General features: G+C 34.2%; 2 protein-coding genes across 3 annotated transcripts in view; both read right to left on the bottom strand.

Annotated features, from left to right (window-relative positions):
* The window catches only part of LOC116341981, a 113,729-nt gene extending 98,699 nt beyond the window's left edge, over positions 1-15,030 (bottom strand). The window contains exons 1-2 of one of the 2 annotated variants that reach the window (XM_031769434.1): positions 14,904-15,030; positions 13,064-13,735 (exon numbers count right to left, since the gene is read on the bottom strand). The gene's annotated coding sequence lies outside the window, so the exon portion shown is untranslated. Of the gene's footprint in view, positions 1-13,063; positions 13,736-13,807; positions 13,963-14,903 lie in introns of those variants that run through there. The other variant, XM_031769435.1, reaches the window with a different exon arrangement.
* A 5,661-nt stretch (positions 15,031-20,691) lies between these two features.
* Positions 20,692-22,005, bottom strand: LOC116342104. The gene is made up of 7 exons (XM_031769602.1): positions 21,871-22,005; positions 21,753-21,801; positions 21,531-21,654; positions 21,362-21,448; positions 21,220-21,306; positions 21,036-21,098; positions 20,692-20,969 (listed from the first exon to the last, which is right to left on the bottom strand). Exons 1-7 carry the CDS (start codon positions 21,910-21,912, stop codon positions 20,864-20,866), a joined length of 558 nt encoding a protein of 185 aa, XP_031625462.1. The 5' UTR covers positions 21,913-22,005; the 3' UTR covers positions 20,692-20,863.
* Positions 22,006-22,665: the final 660 nt, after the last annotated feature.

The following is a 22,665-nucleotide window of genomic DNA, read 5'->3' as shown; positions in this document are numbered from 1 at the left end:
CTGCTTTTTCTCTCTTCGTCTTCTCGTTGCATTTTGTTTTTGCGATGTTTGTCCCAGTTTTCGAGCGATCAATTCACATTTGATATAAAACGTTAATTAGATGGAAGTGAATCGAGTCAACAATTCATTCGTAAATGATAATTTTGATTTCCTTTCATTTCTTCTTGTGTCTTGATCTCGATTCGAAATATTTTATGTCATTTTGCGTTCACAGCGAAATTACATCATTATCAACCTATTTTTCGTTCAATGCATTCTAACCGTAAATTGATAGAATTGAATTATGGCTGAAATTCCAAATGGAGACGCTACGTTTCCATACACGGGATATTGAAATCCAAATTCAACACGAAGTGAAAGATAAGAGAGAACTGCATAAGACTATAAATGTTCTTAAAATAAATACGGCGGCTGCAATACAAATAGTTTTTGTCTCTAAGAAAATGACTTCCGTTTCGGTCGACGATAAAACGCGACATAACGGTGTTCAGCTCAATTGCTATTTTGACGATTTGGTGGCATTTGCGCGAAGCGAAGAGATCAGCAAATAGAAACTTGAACATATTACACGTGTGACACAATGAAATTAAAGCAAACCGAATTTACAACCTCTCGATGTTATCAAAATCCGCTTAACTGTCACATACACACACACACACACACACACACGTACAGACGTGAAATAAGTGCTCATTCTCTCAGCCCGGAATAAGACATTCGCACCGCGAACCACTTGAAAAAAAAGAGACATTGTACGTTAATTGCTATCGATATTTCAAAGTGATTTGTGAAGCAGCAATTTTAATCCATTTGGAACAGTTACACTCCAACAAAATTCGACATAAATGAAACGAAATTCACAGAAACAAAAAAATATTGAATGCAACATGAATGTTGGGCAAGATAAAGATGAAAGTAGAACGTATAAGAGTGTGTTTCCATTTCACTTCGATTTCGACGAAAACAGAAGAGAAAAAAATCGAACAAAAAAACAGAATGTTATGGTTTGGTTTGGTTTTATAACAATTTTGTATTACAATGTGTATACAGTATATATCGCGTGTGCACAATATGCACCAGTAATTACAAAGCCGTCGGAATGGAATGTATGTATAAGCATGTTCATCGGATTATGCACAAGCGAACGCACCGATTTGAACAAAATAAAAATAAAAAAAAACTTCATATCCAAAGTAAACAATAAATGAAAGGAAAACAAGCGCAAAGCGGAAACAAGAACAACAAACAATGCGCGATATTCGATGTGTAACTTAGAAGTAACGGGCTGAAAAGATGCACGAATTGCATTGCATTTTGTGTGTGAACAGACAGAAAACAGACCACAAAACTTGATCAACAGCCCATAGAAAGAGAGAGCGAGAGAGAAAGAGAGATTAAAAAATGGCTTTGTAAATGTGATACCCGCTTAAAATCACTGCTGAAATCAAAAACCAAATCACAAAAGCAGCGTTGAACTTGGCTACAAAGAGCGCATGTGGTCGCGCTAGTTAAATATCACTTTCTGTGGCTTCGAATCGAGTCTATTTGGAATCGAGCATGTTTAACCGAAATAGCGAAGATTTCCTCGGTTTTCGATCGAACCCATTTGAATATTAGATGGTTTACATGAAGTTCAGCGATTCTTTCACTAAAAATTATCTCGAATCAAACATATCATTCATTTTATCATTCACGTCAATCTATTTCATGCCTTTCTCTCCAGCACACACGCACACACAGAGAGAGAATGCTCAAAATTTATAACTTTTCGTTCCGAATTCATGTCATATATATCATAAATTTTGTTCTTCTGTCACATTCCCATAGCACACACACAGCAGAAATAGAGACAGAGTGAAAGAGAAAATTGCCTCATTAGACTCGATAAACAATTAAATTGGATTTTTTATTCGGCAATTTTTTTTTCTCATTCGTAACGAATTGCGCAGCATAGTCTCGCGTTTTCGATTTCTCATCAAAATCAAGCCATTCCATCAAACACACCATGAATCTTCGGTGTGTTAGCGATTATTTATGCAAATGTTGATTTAAAACTGGATTATCTGAAGTGGCTTTGGAATTAACGAAGACAAAAAAGAAGACGCACACATTTAATTAGTCAAAAATTATTCCAAACGTATTCTTCATCAATGGCGCTATTCATCCATTTTCCACCATTGCCGATCAAAGTCTTTCAATGTCTGATTTATGGCTCATTCGATTTGAATTTTGCTTTATTTTGCATGGAATTTCTCGAATCGACTTCGATTTGAATAAACTTTTTCACTTTTCTGTCACTCCATCTCTCTCTCTCTCTCCTTCCCTCGCTCTCAATCCTCACACTCATCACTATGTGTAGTGTGAGTTCATCGTGAAATAATTAAGAAAGAATCTACGATGATTTATCGTTTAATTCCTTAAAATTAATATTCAAGTCGTGTTCTTTAACGAGCTACATTATTATGTATTTATCATTGATTCGCAGTAGCTAGGTACTTTGAATATATAATTTTTTCTCCAAACAGATTGTGTTGGAGTGGTGTGCGTGTGTGAATTATTAGAGATGACATTACAATTTACGAATAAGTCGTCGAAAAAGAAACGATTTGAATTGTATTGAACGTATGTTCCAAGTAATGAATGTAACAATGAACGATAGTACAAAGTAGTGTATGCAAGCATATATATTTATCAAAGTACACAAAAGACGAATAACGATTGGCGCTGCGCTTTGTTCAACACAAAAAGACCAGCAATTTTAATGGACTATGCTATTTATTGATTGATTTCGGTGTCCGATATAGATTCGATTATTGTACGAACAATTTTGATTATGATGTTTACTTACGCGAATGAATGCATTTGATATGATGATATGCCAATTACAAAAATGGTTCGACAAAGAGGACGACGAAGAAGAAGATGAAGAAGGAGAAGCGGCAGTAAGCAATCGCATTACAAACACACACACGACAATGACATCCGGAAAATCCAAAAATAGTACTGTACACATTAAATCAACGGCCATAAAATAAACCATGAATTTCAAGCATATCAAACATACATAAATACATCCATACCGCACGCAAGAGATAATTTTGGGCTTATGAGCCCAACGCATTGCATGTTTCAACTACATATAGAATTTTTTTGTGGACGCACCATTTGACTTTCTCGATACATGGTAACAAAATCAATTATTAGAGAGTAACAGAGGAACTGAAACAAAAAACATTGATCAAAATGTTAATTTAACTGTACAACTGACATGTTTAACGGCACTGAGAATGTAATGCTTGTAATTAACCTGGTCAAATCGGTTGAACATTATCTATTGCAATTAAATCGAGCGTCGGCTTTTTGCAATTAAATTAACCCAGAAACACTAAGTGCGCTTTAACGCGCACATACACCTAAAAAATTAATGCCCGATTTGCAATTCGGGCATATATTAGATTTTTAAAGTATTTTTTTTTGTGTGAACATAATTGTGCTTTACAGTTCACACGCGCATACATGGAGCCGGGCTCTAGTGAATTTTGTAAATTCACTTTAGCGCTAGCTTTAGAGCACCTTTGCAAATTGCATGAAATGGTTTAAATGCAACTCGTCATTAATATATTGTTCAGTTGATCGCAGCTAAAACGATGCGCATGTAATGAATTTGAATAGCAAACACCAAATTATACATTTAATGGGTGCAATCAATGTTGAATACAAAATGACTGCCCAAAATCCGTTGTGCGGTAATAATGAACATTGCATACGATAATTATATGCTAAAATCCATCGAACAATATTTGTCGGATGGCATACACGTTGGAGAGAGAGACCCACCTCACAACAAAAAAAAAACCACCTACTAAACGAGAACGATTGCAAAGCAACCAACTGGCATTGCGAAAAAGTTAAAATGTATATACATTTATCATTCAAATTGAAATAAAATATATCGAACTACAGTTGACTGCGGTCGGCAATCACACTTCATCGATTTGCATTTCTATTTTCGAAGCGAAGCGATAAAAAAACACGCATTAATGCTAGAACACAAAATTAAAATCCAAACATTTTCTATTTATAAATAAAATAATAATAATAACAGCGATAGTTTGTGTGAATCAGTGATTTTTCACTGTCGATCGGAAAGCGTCAAACGCTCGATTTATAATTTGGGTCGCATGAAATTGCTTTTCGATGACATGATCAATAAATCTCTTTTGTTTTTGCGCCGAACCTCTTCTCGCATTGTTTGATGATTTATTCGGTTTTGTGACAAAGATGTTGAGCTCGCTGCCATTCGGCCATAGACATAAACATAAACAATTCCAATCGAATCAACGAAATGCTTTCAAATGCTTGCCAATTCACTCAATGATTTTGTTGTTGATTTCTCCAAGGACTGAATCGTCTGTCAGTTGTGATTGCTTTAGAAATAGAGACATGAATAAAAAAAACATAGAGCCCGAGCACATTAATTGCAATGTGATGGATGAATTAGTTTCTTTATCTTCTTCGCTAAAGTCTTTGTTGATACATTGAATCTCTTTCTCGCTCTCTCATCCGAATCTCGTTTATATTTGCTAAAATTCTAATGGATTCCATACAATTGATTGCTTTACCACTTCACTTTTGCAATCATCGAGCACATTTACAACATAAACACATTCCAACTAATGATGGTCGTTTTTCGCTCTCGCTTCTCGCTCATTGTGTGTAGTTTCTTTTATTTTCAATATTGCAGATGAAAGAGTTCGTTTGAAAAGTTTTCTCTTCCATCGTTCTCTCTCTCTCGTCACTATTATGTGCTCTTGAATACCGACTATCATCATTAGCACAATGAAAGGAATGAGAGAGCGAAAAAAAAGAGAAATAATAATGAAACCAAAATGAGAACACAAATAAGAAATTTAATATTTCTTATATATTTTTCCCCATTTCTGGTTGCTTGAGCGCACTCTCTTGCCCATAGTTCGGTTTTTTGTTGTTGTTGGTGTTGTTTGTGGCAATAAAAAGTTCATGTTCAAACAAAATGATAGCTAACATTTAGTACATGACATAAATACCGGCTTTTGTACCAATGAAAAAAAAGAGAAACACAATAAAAAACACAGACCCAGCGAACTACATTCAGAACGTTGGTGCGCAAAATACTCCAGCAAATAGTATTTTTCAAACGCCCCGTAAAACAAATGAACAGGTAAACAAAAAACTTTAGATTTTAATGGGAAAGAATCGATTCATTCGGCGAAGTGAAATTAATCACACAAGCACTTTTTTAAAATGCGCTCTTGTAATTCATCAAAAGAAATGATTCAAATGCACTTTTTTTGCTCTCTCCCCCCTCTCCCTGCCTCTACTCAATCTATTTTTCTCATTGATTTGCACAATGTTCACAAATAAATGTGTGAATACGAACGAAATACAGTTCACGGACAACTCTAAGACTCATGATCGCCATACAATTTGTATTATTTCATGTATCGTGTCTAAATTTGTTTGATTACCGCGTTGATTCGTTTGTTCGTCGTTGTTTTTTTTTTTTTTTTGTTTCATTTGTTTGAATCAAAGTAAATTTTAGTGTTTATAAAATTACGATAATTGCGATTCTTGATTCGTTCTTTGGCGTCTTTTTTTACTACTTCTTCTACCAATAAAAACCATTTGGTTTCCAAGCTTTGCTTGGCGTAATCACTTCGATTTCAATGAATCACGCTTTGCTCTATCTATCGTTCTCTCTCTCTCGCCCGGTAAGTATAAAAATTCCACCTCCGGATTTTGCACGAAGTGGAGCAACAAAGACTTTTTAATTCTCCTGCCTAATTGTTGTTTGAAACTTTTTTTTGATTCGCATTAGAATTACCTGCTGAGCTCCTACAAATGTTCTTCAAAAGTACTATCGAATTACAAATCGGTTTTTTTAACATTTCAAATGGCAACAAAATGAACAAAAGCGACAAGCATTTCTTCGGTAAATTGATTTGAAATGGGAAAAACAGCATGCATTCTAATTGAAAAGTTTTCTTTTCGCCAAATTTTTCATTCCAAATAACACTAATGCGATTCGATTTATTTATCGGATCACATTAATGAGAATCAGACACATCATAAACCAAAGCTATTGTATGTTTTAAAGAAGCCGTTGTGTTTTCGCCGCCGTTCTTACAAGTAATACCATTTTTTGCACAATTATTTCGAAGTCACGGTGCACCGTGTTAAATAATACCGATGGGTGTGTGTGTGGAATGAAGTCAAAGCATCTTAAATTTAACTTGTAACGTATAAATATTGGCTGGCATTCAATGGGGTATTTGAATGATGCTCAAAGTTCAATTAAGAGAATTGCCAAGTCAGTGTGAGAAAGTGAGTGTGTGTATGCCATAGCTATTCTATTATTTTCATCATACCGATGCAGCAAGATGTTTCTTACTTAATAAAGACATTTCGTGGTCACATGAACAATGGCCCGTAGCATAGAATGTACTTGAATGAGATAAATATTTATTGTATAATGCGAGCATGATTGTGATGTGTGCCGATGATTGCGGGTGCTTCTTGTTAATATATTTCTTTAGATGTGTATGTGCATGTGTGTGTGTTCAACCCGTATCTCATTTATACAATCATTTGATGTTAATTGAACACGAATTTCAGATTGCCAATAGATGTTTGATGAATATCACTCACGGCATTGTATTCAAATCAATATATGGAAGATGAAAAGATGAATATGAAGTTAATAACAAAAAGGCGGAAACATATACATATTTTTATTTATGAATTTCGCTCCAAAAAGAGATACCGAGTTAAAATGTTTCATAAATCGAGATTTGCCGTCATTAAATAAATACGAAAGACTAAGAACTTCCGTTGTGTGATAACGAAATGCCCACAACAATTATAAAACTGGAATTTGCATCGAAATAAAGAGAGAGAATCACGAAAACTCGACTAAAAACGGCAAATTTCGTTCGATTAAACAATCAATTAGATGGAATAAATGTAGGCTTTTGACGATAGTCGCGTAGTTGATGTGTATACAAGCGTGTTTTCTTTCTTCTTTTTTTGATGAAAAAAAATATTCGTGGGATGTATGGTCGATTATGCATTATGTTTCACGCAAAACGGGCATTTTCAAGCACACACATAGAGCCAAGATATTGTCATTGAAATCGGAACTCGTAAGCTGTACAGCTGTCGTTTTCTTCACATCGATATAGATTCGATGCAGCGACAAAACCAGCAAGTGGAAACAAAAGAAACAACAAGTAAATTAACCATATCGACGATCCACTGTACTCACAAGAAGTGCTGTGTAAGAAATGAAAACAACGTCGTTGGTCATTTCGTTCAATTAGTTACATGCCATTGGATCATCTTCATATTTGGTGCTGGAACACAAAACAACAAACAACCGTGGGCTCTCCACAGCTTGCTGTTGCTGTTGTTTTTTTTTTTGGACAAAGTACACGCATTTTTTCAACATTTCCAGTCGTTGTCATCCGGTTTGAGTGTTTATGTATCTTACAACATATATTCTTTAAAAAAAAATTGAATGCGTTCGATTCGACGACCCGCAAAATAACGTAGGAAAATACTTACACGATGATCGGTCGAATATTTTGTGGGCCATGCAAAACACAGTACACGTATTGTGAATGTAATAGCGAAAGAAGCAGTTTCATAAATTAAATGGGCTTGTTGATGTCGACTGTATTACATTGAGTGGTTTTACTTTTTGAAACGATTAAATTGGCTGTAATCATACAACGCTGAATGCCACTAAAGCAAAGGAAATCACCTATACAAACCGTATTGAGTGTCTGTTTTATGCTCCATTCTTTTTACGATCCGCTTCGGTGTACAAAACATAGCACAGGCGAAAAATCTTGCAGTCGCTCACTCTATATCTCGCTCTCTCGCCACCGCAGTGAAAATGAAAACAGTTGAACTTATATGCCAAAAGAAAGTTTCAATTTATCGTATTTTTACGCATGACATGAAATGGACTGGAAATTTAATTTGTTTGGATATTCACTTATTTTATTGAATGTGAACGATGAAGAGATTAAAAAGAAAAGAGTCAATAATATACGCGAGCGCACAAAAAAAACAGTGTTATTACCTATTCAGAGTGTTCGCGGGTTCCATTTTTTTTGTGTCCAGATTTGAATGGAGCATGTGTTCTTTCGCGCACATTTTTCGTTTGATCGATGATTTATTTGAATGAAACGGCATAAAATGCGGTTTTGCTCATCTTTCTTTTCGTATCTCACGCTAATTATGTTTATCATGTGCACATTAAACAGCAAATTATTGCTCATATCTTAGCAATCAACGTTCGGGAGAGAGAAGGAACGAGAGATAACGAGAATGTGAGATGGGGTGAAAGAGAGGAAAGATGCACGTACAGATGTAATTCAAACAGAAAAAGAAAAACAAATCAATGAAAGTATTCTCTCATATTTTTAAAGATGGCCAAATTCCGAAAGCGATGAGGTAAAGAAATGATGGTGCTGGCACATGACTGAATAAAAACCCATAAAGACCACCGTAATTATTGTTATCATAAAATCATACAACATAATAATCATCGTCATTCATCATTGAATTGCAAACCAAAAAAGTGCTTCGAATAACAGGTTTTTTCTTCGTCATTTTTTCCATCAACGTTGAATACGCGTTTCGTTTTTTTCCCGCAATGTAAATGAGATTTGAGCGCGGTGTCGGTCTTTTGTTTTCATTCGCACAAAAGATGAATTTCGCCAAAGCGAATTAAATGAAATTTTTATGCTCCATTGAAATTGATTATTTAAAGTGGTTGACGCAGGAAAAATTCACCAAAATGGGAACATATAATTAGGCGCATCGTTTTTGTCTGTGGCAAATACACATCAATGCGATTCTTAACATTCCATTATTTTTGATGTTTGTATATCGGCAGTTTTTTTGTTCATGCGTTCGGTTCGTTTCTGTTTGAAGCGCCATATACCGTAATACAGACGCCCCAAATGTATTTAAATTTCAAAGAAATTGATTCTCGTGCAATAAAAACAAATGTTAATGCAATGAAAAGAGACCCGTATTTGAATCGATTTAACTGCGACTCTATTTAACACAAAGACACATTCAAATCATCTCGCTCGATCTCACTATATTCGCTCACTGAAATTTAATTGGAATTGAAGGAATGGCATTTGATCGCATCGTGTGTGTCAAGAGGTCAATGATATTCTGCTTTTGGTTGATTGTGTGTTGTCGTCGGCGGCGGCAGCAGCGTCGTTGCTGCCGCCGTTACTCTTTAAAACAATTCGACTAATTTGTAACATATGTTTTTTCTACATGCAAACTCACCCATACCCGATCTCTGACGACCGTTGAATGTGTTGCCATGATCTCTTTGCTCTTGCTCTCTACATACACTCTTTGTCTATGCCTCTTGCTCATTTGTCGCCCATACAATGCTACTGACTAAATTTATCGACCTCACTTGGCAACGGACATGCATACATGCTCTCCAGCGAATTTTACAAAGTGATTCATACCCAGTTCGGGAAAAAAAAGAGAAAAGAAAATCTCAGACCTTGTGCGGAGGCAGATATTCAACAGATTATTTTCGGCGTTTTTCTCAATGAGTCTGACGACTCTTTTTTAGTCGAATTATGTCCAAAATTTCAATAGCTTAATTGCAGCCTAATCACCAATTTATCAGATCCATTCATTCTTTCATTAGTTTTGGTATAACACGCCGGTCTTGAAGACGGTTCCACACTTAATTTATTTGATTAGATATTTGAACTCCGACGTCGATGCTAAAGTCAACACTAACATGAAAATCGGCTCATTTGTTAAGTTAGACAAATTGTCTTGAATCTTGAATGAAATTGCATCGAATCGATTTTTGTCTGTTTCATTTTCTTTCGTCTTTCTGGCGCGTAAATGAGTTTTCTTGTTCATTGCAATTTAATAGCGATTTATAACGTAACCTGTTTCACAACGGAGAAATAAAAATTTCTGACCAATATTGAAAAGTTTTTGAGTGTGGGATGTTGAATTGTCTGCGGTGTAAATATCATTGGACAACAATGTGTATTTTGCGATGGCTAACACTTTGGTTTCTTTTTCATACTCTCCAGGGAAACAATAACGAACAAGAAAAAAAAATATGTGGTTGGACTTGAATGAATACAATGTGTTTATGTGTTGAGAGCTGACATGATTGACCGAGAGTGAGCAAGAGAGGCGAAAACACATTCGGTGTGTTGGCGCTCAATAAAGTCAATAGTACATTGAATTGAAATTCAATGCTCGAACCTCGGTTGTTGAATCAATAAACAAAATCATAAAATTGAATTTCCGTCCGGAACTTGCACTGTGAAAGACTCACGTGTGAAATGGGTGAATGCTTGGCGAGAGAGAGAGAGAGAGAGAGTGACAGAGAGAAAGAGGGAAAAGGCTAATTTATATAATAGTGCATAGAAGTGCTGAAACCGCATTAGAATCAATATAATAAATTTAAATAACATTCACCGGATTACATATTTGTTTGAGTTAAATCAATTATATTATCGAGAGCTATCGATGATTTGATTGAGTCATTTCCATAGCTGTGTATGTGTGTGTTTTTGTATATGCTCACATTTGGCTGTATGCACAAAAACATTGAGACAAGTATTGAGGGCACTGTGTTCATGTTCATCGATTGGCCTATTGTTTTAGTTGGTAAAATATACAATTTTAGATATCAAACATTGACTTGATTGCATTGGCATATTGTTCTAGAGCTAATTTATTGCTCGGCAGCCTGGAATAATTAGCATATTGTTATATTGTGAAATTCAGCCGGTGAGATAAAATTGACGTTGGTTCTTCTCTCTCCCTCTCTCTCTTCCTCCACTGATTGAACTACCGAAAAATAGAGCGTAACAAAATCATGACTATTGATTGATTGGAGATGCGAAATTGCCTCAAACAAAAAAGAAACCGGCCAACGCAAAACGCTATTGAATAGTTCGCTCGGAAACGAATTGTATGGAATTTTTTTTATTGGTATTACACTCTTTTTTAACACAAATCATTCACCGAAATAAATGTATCTGGTAAATTTTTGGCATATAACGTAGCGCCATGGCATAGAAAAGAGAGAGAAAAAAGAGCTGCGTATCCGTTGTTTATTCAACGCGCACTCATTTTGAAGTTATTTTTCATTTTCAAGTAAACTGCACATAACCATAACAATAAAATACGGAAAAACTGGACCATTCACAGTGTGCTGAGACTCCACATAATAAATCTTTTCATGATGCTCACGCGTACGGTTTTTTTCTTGCGTGTGTGCATAGCAAACGAGAAAAATACTTGAATCTCATGTTATTTGTCGTCGTCGTTTTTTTTTTTTCATTTGGGTGTTGAACAACTCACATAGAAAAAAAGAGAGCACATATTATTGAAAATAGAATCATATTTTTTTTTCTAGAACAATTTCGTGTTATTTCTTCAATTGCAACAGTACACGTTTTTGTGCGAGTGCAAAAAGTAAACACGAGGATTTGGACAATGAGATGGAAAAAAAAGAGAGACCAATACGATTTCCATCAAGTGGATGAAAAAGTGTCTGGCCGAATTTAATACATTCAGTATCCATGGTAATTTTTTTTCAGCGTCTATTGTGAACAACGGATGCACTGTTTGAACTGTACACAAGTGATGTATAGTGATATTTCTAACAATTTTTTTTTCATTCATTTATTCAGTCGATAAAGCCACAACACTCGCACGCAGGTATATGTTTAATTGTGTATACAGCGGCATTGTCGAAAAAATGACATGGTTTTTGGTGGATTCGATTTCGTTCTGGTGTCAGTTTTTCTAATACTATCTTCTCTCTCTCTCTCTCTCTCTCTCTCTCTCTCTCTCTTTTTAGCGTTTCGTGCTGATTACGACACAAATTGACATATTTCGTTCCATTTCGTTCAACTATCTTTCCATAAATTCATTCGGAATACTTACAAGTATATTTCCATATTTTAAACACTTTAATCTAAATTCCAAATACTCGATTTGTCTACATATATATTTTCGTTCTCATGTGCGGCATTTTTTTTTTCGCATTGACTTCACCATTTTTGTTTTTTCGTTTTCTATATATTTTGTGGTAAGCTAATATTTTTCTGTTTGGTTTGGGATTTAGCTGTGACCTGAGCACATATGACATTCATACGTTCACGTTTCATAGCCACTGCACAACAATAAATACATATCTAATTACGACGTAAATTGACAAACAAGTTCTCTTTAAACGAAAACCGAAACAAAAAAATGATACGACTCACGCTATGGATGTGCTATGAATAATACAGTATGTGACCGTGTATCGTACCGAAAAGAAAGTCACTCTGGATTTTATCAACCGGAGAAAGATGAAATTTAAAAAAAAAACTTGATAATAAAACGATTGGACTTTTCATTTACTTTTTCGCTGCAATAATCATAAAATGGAATCGATATCAAATAACAAATTTCATAACTAACAATTTCAAAGTCAAACAGATTAAGTTTTGTGAAGCGAGAATGAATAAATGAAAAAAAAAACCTTCAATTTGATAGCATGAAGAGTAAGTGAATTTATTCGATACGGTGTGTTGCACTATTCGTCAGAAACTCTTTATTCCGCAAAGTCACATTGAGAATGTGCTGAATATTACATTACCTCATCTCTTGCAATCAGATGTAATGCGACGATAAAACAACAATAAATCCACACCTATAATGATGAATATATTGTTTGGTGAATGCGTCATTTAAGAAGAAAACAACATATTCGCTCGGCACAGAATGAATAAACGAAAAAAAACGAGTGTAAAATAAATAAGTAAACAAATCAAAAGATACACATCGGAATAAATGCAAAGTTAATATGGCGTTAATTGGGCCAGCAGCCATAAACAACTTATATTATTTGAGAAATAATAGGTATTTTCGATAAATCGATGCATCGACAATTATTGCGATTTCTGTTTTTTCGATTGTACAGTATCTATATATAATTTAAAAATAAACTAACCGTGAAATCTATGCGTTGCCTTTGTATTGCCAGTTCGATTTGATGAATGTTATAAATGTTGTAGCGCGATTTTCCTTCGTTTCCCTTACGAAATTCGCTTAAATCATCAAAATTGATTTCACACCGGTTGAATATAACAAAATTTTTGTAAGTCTCTTTTGCCTCTGCTTCTTTAAATCCCAGCGATAATTTGATATATTTTTGCGTTAAATAAACACAATTTAAAACACTGTTTACAAACACATCAATGTAATGTCTGGTCAATTTATTTGGACAGCAGAAGTGTTAATTTCGGTAAGTTAGTTGACTGAATCCACCAAACCCCTCTCTCACACACACAAGCACCAACAGCTTTTGTGTCAAGTATTATTTGCACATAAAAAAAATCATATAATAATCACTTTGATTTATGCCACACCAGATATCGATTCTTTTTTTTCTCTCTTTTTTTATTATTATTTAACGTTATATATGTGGTTGTGTTTGTTTCAATCGGTCGTTCACTTTACACCAATTTTTATATTCGAACACGAAATGCACATTGCTTCTTATGAATGCAGTGAATTATGAATGACGATCGATGAGATAGCGGCAACATGCAGTTACTTCGCCTCTATTACCAAAATACACTTACATACACTTTATACTCTGTCTTAGATCGAAATTGTTACTCTGAAAAACGAAATCAAGTTGAAAAATTGATTTTTTTTTTCAATTAAGAGAAGAAAAAACTCAATGTTTTACATGATTTCAATACTGCGCAAATAAATCCCACGATGATTTAATTGAATCAGTGAGAAAACTTTATTTTTGGGCGAATGGCAAGAAGAAGAAAAAAACGTAACACCAACATGAGCGCGCACATAATTTAATTGAAACCATTTATGGATCGATAATTTTTGTTTTTTTTTTCTTTTTTTTTTGTGTATTTTTCACTTTTCAACAAATCTTTTTGAAAGACCTAAAAATTCGAGAAAAAAAAATCCATATGCACGCTGAGAGGTATATGAAATATGTGTAGAAAGAATACGATTTATTCGTTCCGATCGATGAATTCGATTACCAATTTTAAATGCCACTGTGCTACGCTCTCACAACTCCATTCTATACCTCTGTATGCACGTATTTTCGGAATCTTACAGAATATACTGGAATATACGCGAAAACCATAATCAATTTGTTTTGCTTTTCTCCATGAATATCGTTCCGAAATTCCAATATTATTTTTGTTTTTTTCGTCAAGAATCTCCGGCGATATGTGATCTTTTGCTCGCTCACTTTGATCTCATGCTAGCATGTTCGCGTGTAACAATAACAAGAGCAATAACAAAAAAACGGCGACGAAAAAAAAGAGGCAACAATACTTGGAAATGACCATATTTGCTGTAAGCGAATATCAAAAAGTTACGCGTGTTTTTGTCTGTGGCCTCGCGGAATGTTGAAATTGTGAAAAATGATAGATGCAAAGAGCAACACAAACGTGATTATATTTGAAAGGAGCACGCGATCGTAGCAAGATCAACCAAAATTAAACCATACATGTGAAGAAAAGGAACGTGTCCACAGAACGAAAACTAGATCAAATTACAAATGTTTTTAAATGTCTTCTTCCCCTTTGGTTCATGTAGTATCATTGCAAACGCAATGGAAACAATGCGATAGACAACAGAAATGTAAAACCAATAATCAAAATTCACATGTGTTTTCCATTGAGAGATAAACAAATGACGGGCGCGCAATTCGATTATATTCATTCATTCGAAACTCGTTTTCTTATTTCTTTCTTTTGTCTCTGGCGTAGCTAAAAAAAGAAATTCATAAACAAATCAAAACGACTAACCCTCTTTTAAATAAATACAAAAAAAAAATATGCCCAGTAAATACACGAAAAATCACGGCAAACGAAACGAAAACAAAAAACCCATACAAAACAAACGCGAAAAAATCGTACACACAACATATACCGACCGAATTCGAATTGTAACTGAAACGATCGTGGCTTGTGAGAAATGTTAAAGGCGTTCGCGCACACGCGCTTCGTCATATGAAGCTTAAGTAATGCTTCGTTTTGTTCTCATTTGTTGAATATGTTGCGTCTCTCTTTCGTGTTGCTTCTGCTGTGCTGTTTGTTGTAGTGTCTTGCGCTGCTGTTGTTGCTGCTTCATTTTGAATGAATTTCGAACCGCTGTTGCTGTTTGGAATTGTCGTCGGATGGATGTGTTTTGTTGTTATGAGGTCTGTCTCTCGCGCACGCTCTCCGATCGGAATGGAATATGTGTAAAAATACACACATGCGGTTTTGTAGTACACATTGAGCCTTGGGTAAATTTGCTTCTCGGTTCGGCTCAACAAAATTATAATCGTAATAATAATGGCTGTTCGTTTCATTTGAATCGACTTTATTTTCTTCGTACCGTAAACATCACAAATGGCATCGGCTGTGATGAATGGCAAAGGCTCATGTATGCAAGTGAATGCGTAATTTATGCCTTTTTTTCTTTATCTTGGCGGCATTTTCACAATTCGTGGAGGATCGCGAGACTGCAAGTAGCATAAAAGAAAATTTATTATTTCGTACATATTTATATTGAATTTCATGCACATTCGCAGAATATGTGCACCGGCATCCGGACAACAGCACAAGAAAAAAAACCGTCAACCGATTAAATGCATCGACGATTGCACTTATTTCCATGGCAATTGTTTTACTGTCGTTGCCACTGTTCGCTCATATTATTAAGTGCATTTTTTTTTTAAATAAAAAACCCGAATTTCACATGCAAACTTTGTATAACAAAGTTGTATTTCGACCAAACCAATTCTACGGAACGAGTTCCTTTCTTATTACATTTCAAAGTTTTTTTTTCCTTTTAGTTCAAAGTTGAGTTAGCAACTTTGATAGCCATTGAAATCCATTAGCAGAAGTCTGATCAACCACTTGACCAATGCTAAAAGATAAATCCAAAAAAGAGTTTGAAAAGTTTCAAAATCCATGTGAGAGCAGTTATGATGATAAATCTGTGTGAAAATCAATTTAGCTCTGGTAAATAAATTGCCCAATTTACATGCTAATAAATATTCTTTTATGGTCTGAATATTGATGATTTGATCACACATTTTGTTCTTCTCTCTCTCTTTTTCTCCCCCTCTGTTTTACGTCCAGTCAATTTCACACATTTTCACAGTGAAGATGTTTTGTTTACGCTTTATTTGCCTTCTTTGTCTGTAATTTACTCGATGTCATGCGACAATGACTGTTTATCGGTCCATTTATTGTATTCGCTGGCACACATTGATTCAAAACTGTTAATGTTTTGAATTCCTGATTCAAACGGTGTCTAAACAGATGTTTGAGTGCTTTGCGTGCGAGACGATCACATTAAATCGGTTTACAAAACAAATGTTTAAAATTAAATGTGTATTTCAACAAATTTGAATGAGAGTACATACGAAATTGTATGGATGGTAAAACATTGAAAATGAATGACGAAATAGAGGGAATAGTGCAAAATGTGATTGCAGCTTGCAGCGTCACACTACTAATTTGACGTTGACGGTGGCGGCGGCAATGAGAGAAGGTGGCAAGAGAAATCGGGAAATGTCGGAGTGCCGCAATAAAATGTGCTACCGAATGCATGACACGATATAAATGTTGTAAATGACTCTCTAGAACACAACATGCACAATGCACATGCAAACGGATTAGTTTTTGTGATGGCCGAAACGACGACCGAACAACGATCGAAAGAGATGAGGACATTGAAAGTAAAACTTTTCTCATTCTATTCGAACGACCGTAAATGAATGGATTTTTAGTAGTACTTAAAATATATATACGTTTGTATTTGAATGCATCAAAAGAGTTACGCAAATATCAAGCAAGAGTATATGTAATTTACAATGAATACGGTGCATTTACTGTCCTGCACTCAATAAAAATCACGATTTCACCTAGAGAAACACGGCCAATGGGCCTAATTGAACAAGTTACATAAGCCATAGACTTTTTACATGTTGGTATTAATGTCAGTGCACTTCTATTGTATATCATAAAAGATTCTTAGAAATCGAACCGACAACAAATCGACAAAATAAACGAGAGAGAGGAAAAAGAAAGAGAAATAACGGAAAAATCGATGAGGCAAATGGGATTGGGTTTTTAGTGGAATTAGAAAGGAAAAATCAGTTGGAAAATTACCTCAATAACAAAAAGTGAAATAGACTTAATAACATAATAGCATTTAATATTAATTTCGATGTAAAATCAAAGAAAGTTTGAGGCGAAACACATAAAATCGAAATTACTAAAAAATCAGCTTCAATGCTTTAAACGTTTGATCATTAAATGAAATACAAAAATGAATGTGTGTGTGCTATTCTAAAATTGAAACTAAAAACTGTATCCTTGTTATTTAGCGAAAGATAAATGCTCTCATCTAAAGTCATCATTCAAACAAACAGCATTAATGATGCTTTGAATTATGTCCATTTTCAAAAAATAAAAAAATGAATTAAATTAATAGTATATGTTTTATTTTATTTTGAACACTTTCTAATCACTACAACATGGTCCCCATTATCCAAATCAAACAACGGCTACCGTTGAATAGTAGCTGGACGCTGAATGCTCTGCCATTTCATAGAATGTGGATGTTTTGTTTGGTCGCTTAACAAGGCGCGCATTTGATGAATAGAAAGCCATTTATTAAATTAAATTGAGATCAGTCGCCAACTTGTGTGTGTGTACATACAATTTTTTTGGGACTATTATAACGTTCTGTGAGTGTATAGAGAGAAAAAAAAACAGTGGAACTACTTGAAAATTGATGTGGCCATAAATCTTGCATCACACGAGAGTGAGAGGATGGAAAATCTCCCGCAATGTACCAACCAACGAATTGTGTGCATTTATTTTTGTTGTTATTTTTGATACAAAGAAGCAAACACATTGGCATTCACCGGCTCACATGTGAATGTTGCACTCGAAACATCGATCCAGCTGTTATCTCGTTCGTTTATGCCATAACATTGTGTATTCAGTTGATGCATTTTCGCCCGTTGTTTTTTCTTCTCTCTCTACGTTCGCATCTGGCCACTGTATGTTATTGTTTAGTTTTTCCTAATGTACGATTAAGTGCATTGCATATCCATTTATTTTGGTATTTATTCACAACTATCAGTTATAGCATTTGAAATGGGGTTTTTTCGTGCTCTATTGTTGTTGATGCGTTCGCCAATGGTACGAGATGGAGTTGAATGTTCGAGCGAACGGATTGTGTCCAGGAGATGGAAACAAATCGGTTTGCATTAGTTGTAGCATGAGTACACAGCTAATGAAATGCAACTAAACCGATATCAACAATGGCGGGATGATGATAATGCCTGTGAGTGTATTGCACCAACATGTCGGAATCCGATTAACCCCCTCAAACGTAAATTAAATACGAATTATGGTAAAGCACGAGATGATTTTTACCACTATGCACATCATTTTGACCACCATTGTTATTTGGCTAAGTGGAAAATTCGCATCGAACACACGAACGCCCGAACGCACAATGACAGTTTTAAAATGACAATGTCCCAATTTATTTCTAAATATAAATATCATTCAGTTTTATTTACCATTTCGAATATCGTTATTTGAATGAGTTCATCCATTTTCTCTAATTAGATTTATTGATAAAAGAGTGCATGTAAATTTTGTTGAAATTAAATTTTCATTATTTATTCGTATCCGTTGTGTGATTATAAATGGAATTTCGACCGTTCTGAAAATGTACCTCATTATCATCGACATTTATTTGGCAACACGTTTTGTTAACATAAAATTTCTCGTAAAACTATCAATTACAATGATTTGAATACCACAGAGAATCATCATCATTTGTTTTTTTTTTCTAAAAAAAGATCGCGCGCAAAGCGAGAGGCTCCTCTATAAAAGAGCCAATTTTATTTTGAAGAGTCCTGAACGTATTATTTATGCCACATTTTGAGCCGGCAAATTATATTGTGTTGTCGGTTTGTTTTCCGATTGGCAGATTCAACGTCGATCCGATCGGTGCGTATGGCCCTCTAAAAATAGGTTTTATGACTGTAATATTGTTCGTTCTTTTTTCGCTATTCAATTTGTTTTTTTTTTTTTTTTTTTTTTTTCATTATCTTTTGGAAGCACAGCTTTTCAATGAATCATCATCATGATCATCGTGCGCACGAATGGAATGCACATGATTGGGCCACAAATTATGATTTTACATTTCAAAACAGCGTCGAGACTGAATGAGTGCATAAATAAAACAAATAAAAGTTTCTGTTTTCTTCACAGCAATTTAATTCCAAATTGTTGCACATAAAAATACCATGAAATTATTCAGCTGCATTTGTTTTTGTGGACCTTTTTTATCCAGGAGACCAGGACAACATACATTTGTATTCTTTGTGCTAATCCGGTTTTGTGTCAAAGATTTACCATTTTAAATATATATAAATAAAATGTACTCAACCCAAAATTGTAGCAATGGTAGAAAATGATGGAGTTTTGGGCGGTTTTTTTTTTTTGTGTTTGTCACAGAATTTTCCATTTACAATTTTCTATTAGTTTTTCGCCAACTAAATTCCGCACACACAAACACACATCGAACGACCAGGTCATGTCATGCCATTTCAGGAGCTAATAAATTTGGCATGCAAACCAATGCAACGTAAAGCCAAAAGTTGAACTGTTGATTCAAATACATTTTGTGGGACTGCCGAAAACTTTATCCACATTAAATTAATTTTATTTATTACAAATGCAACTAAATAGAACAGGACATTCTTGTAGCTCATAAATAATACTATTTTCGGTCTATGTCTATATGCATTGAAATGTGTGCTTAACATTCAACTATTTTGGGAAATTCATAAAGCAGCTTAATTGAAACATTTGCAATTCAATTACTATCATGAGGAAAGTTGCATTTTGTATAATTTATTCCAGAAATTTGTATGAACGATGACAACCACTCAAATGATTCGCATATGGCTTGATAATGTTGATTAGTCATCAGAAATGTGCACAATATTCTTTTTTTTTCGTGATGAAATTTGATTTCTCAAACATTTATTCCGAAAATGTTGTGGGTATTGGTGAACAAAAAACATTTCCGGTCACTTCTACTTATTGGTTTTGCCAACACAAATTTATTCTGACAATTACAGACAGAGATTTATTAAATAATGTAGCAAATTCTATGGAAATCTAGATTTTCATTCCCTTTACAAATTACGTGAGCAAAATATTACATTGGAAATTTTATATTGTGAGTAAATGGAGACGCCACCAAAAGCACTCAAATTGGTTGTGGAGGCACCATGCGCATTTCAAATATATACTCGAGCTTCAGTTAGACTAACGACACGGCACATCAACTCACACGTGTGTTATGTAGACATCACAAATTGAATACAAGTAAACAGCCAACGCAATTTAATCGCCGAAACAACGAATGGAAAAATAGGAATTTTCAGATCGAACCCAGACAACAGCCACTAATAAATTCATCGATGTACAATGATAGAAATAATCAAAGGCAATGAATGATAAAATATATATTGATGCGAGAAGTGTATTGAAATAAAAAAAAACATTGAAGTTTTATTGACCAAACAAAACATTTTATTGTATTCTTAAACTAATGGGTACATCAACAAATGGGTAATTTTATTCGGATAATTTAAAAAGAAATCGAAATTTGAAATCTAGTGAGAAGCCTTCAGAGATAACATACTATATTTTCTTGTCAAAATGGTAGATAGAAATTAATAACTTCTATACTTGTATATAAGTGCGGTATTGCACACTTGAATTGTATGTAAATCGAGGCAACAATTTCGAATGTCCTCTTTTACCTTTGCGTCCGTCGTACTAAAACAATGAAAACGAATTTCAATGTATTTGACACAAATATTAGAATTGACACAAGCTACTCACTGTTCAGATAGACTGTGCAAGTCAAACTTGGCCTTATTAATTGATAGTGCATTACTACAAAATCTAAAAATTATTAATATACTGATTAGCAAACTGGTGTTTTCAGCATTTTTATTTATTTATACGATCACTTTTGTAATGACGTCAATATTCGGCCACATTGAATACAGAATTTTATACTCACTCATCGTTTGTTATACGTTGAATGTTGAAAGCGGTTTCAATACGACCAGCGACAACATTTATATCTGCAGAAATGCTTGAAATTTGGCTAATAGTGGAATAGATTAGTTATTTGGTCCATTCAATTATTACACATGTCTTACTTATTGTTGCTATGTTTCTTTTGTCTGGTCGGCTTTTTGTTATTTGCAAGTTTACGCAAGAGTTTTGGGCCAGGTTCTGCACCACATCTAAGTTATTTTCAAATCGAAATAAAAAATTGTAAATTTGACTCACAGTGGATATAAATATGTAAGTATATATAAGACTCACTCTGTCATAAATGTAACAAAAGGCACGTGATTCACGGCCATGCTGAGTTCACCCAAAGCAAAATTAACGCTTGGCTTGTGTATTCCTTCGTAAAATGCAGGCTTTTCTTGTTCATTGTCGTAGTCTATATGAATTGGAACAACAATCAACAAGCAAAAAATCATTTCAAGTCATCTATTATTTTGTCGACTTATCATGATGCTGTAGTACAACAACACTTACACACATTTAAAGCTTCGGGATCAAATATTTTCCCTCCCAACACTGAAACCTATTGATTAATAATTAATAATATATGACTTAAAAAGTATCTAAAGATCAATCGAAAATCGAAACGTACCAATACCATTGCTGAGACAAATAACACAGTAAAAAGAGTCATTTTTTGGTTTCTTTCTCAATACGATTTCGCAGTTATAAATGGTTAATAGAAACGTTAAATTAATGACAAAAACAACTGAATGAGACAAATGTGGTTCTATACACCATTTTTATACTCTTGGCACGTCTAAGCAACGTAATTAAGGTATGTGCGCATATTTTTTTCTTGAAAATAACATAATAATAATTATTATAATTATATATTTTTTATAAACACATGGCAATAGCGAAATTTGAATATCTTTGTTAATCTTCGTCATCAAAAGCTGGATCTTTCCACGTATTATTAAAATAGTTTTTATTTACACAGCTTGGATGTATTAACTTATGGCTGAATCGCGCCCCGTTGTAAATTGATTAATTTTATTGAATGATGGCTTAAGAATTTTGAATGTTTACCTTACCCATATGACAGGAATTTTGTTTTCAACATTGACGTGTTTCAACATTTTGCACGTGTTTCAACAATGAAAAATTTAACGGAAAAATGTCAAACAATAAATTTGAAGCGATTCTTTTTCTCATCCAAAAATTATCTTAAAAAAATTCGTGTTTTTAACCCGATTGTAACTCGAAACCAGAGCTGTTGACAAAGATGGGGAAGAGATGTTCCTCTTTTTTTAATTGACTTTCTTTTTCTTTGGCTTAAAAATTCAAATCTTCAGAGAAAAACTAAAACAAATCGAAATAAAAGACAATTGGTGAATATAATAGGGATAGTTTAAGTTTATTTTGCGTGTATTTTAAATGCAGA

Source organism: Contarinia nasturtii, unplaced genomic scaffold (assembly GCF_009176525.2).
Source record: "Contarinia nasturtii isolate CC-2019 unplaced genomic scaffold, AAFC_CNas_1.1 Cnas_scaffold_810, whole genome shotgun sequence".
NCBI lineage: Eukaryota > Metazoa > Arthropoda > Insecta > Diptera > Cecidomyiidae > Contarinia > Contarinia nasturtii.
The sequence above is the reverse complement of the archived record's forward strand: the minus strand, read 5'-3'. Positions and strand labels throughout refer to the sequence as shown.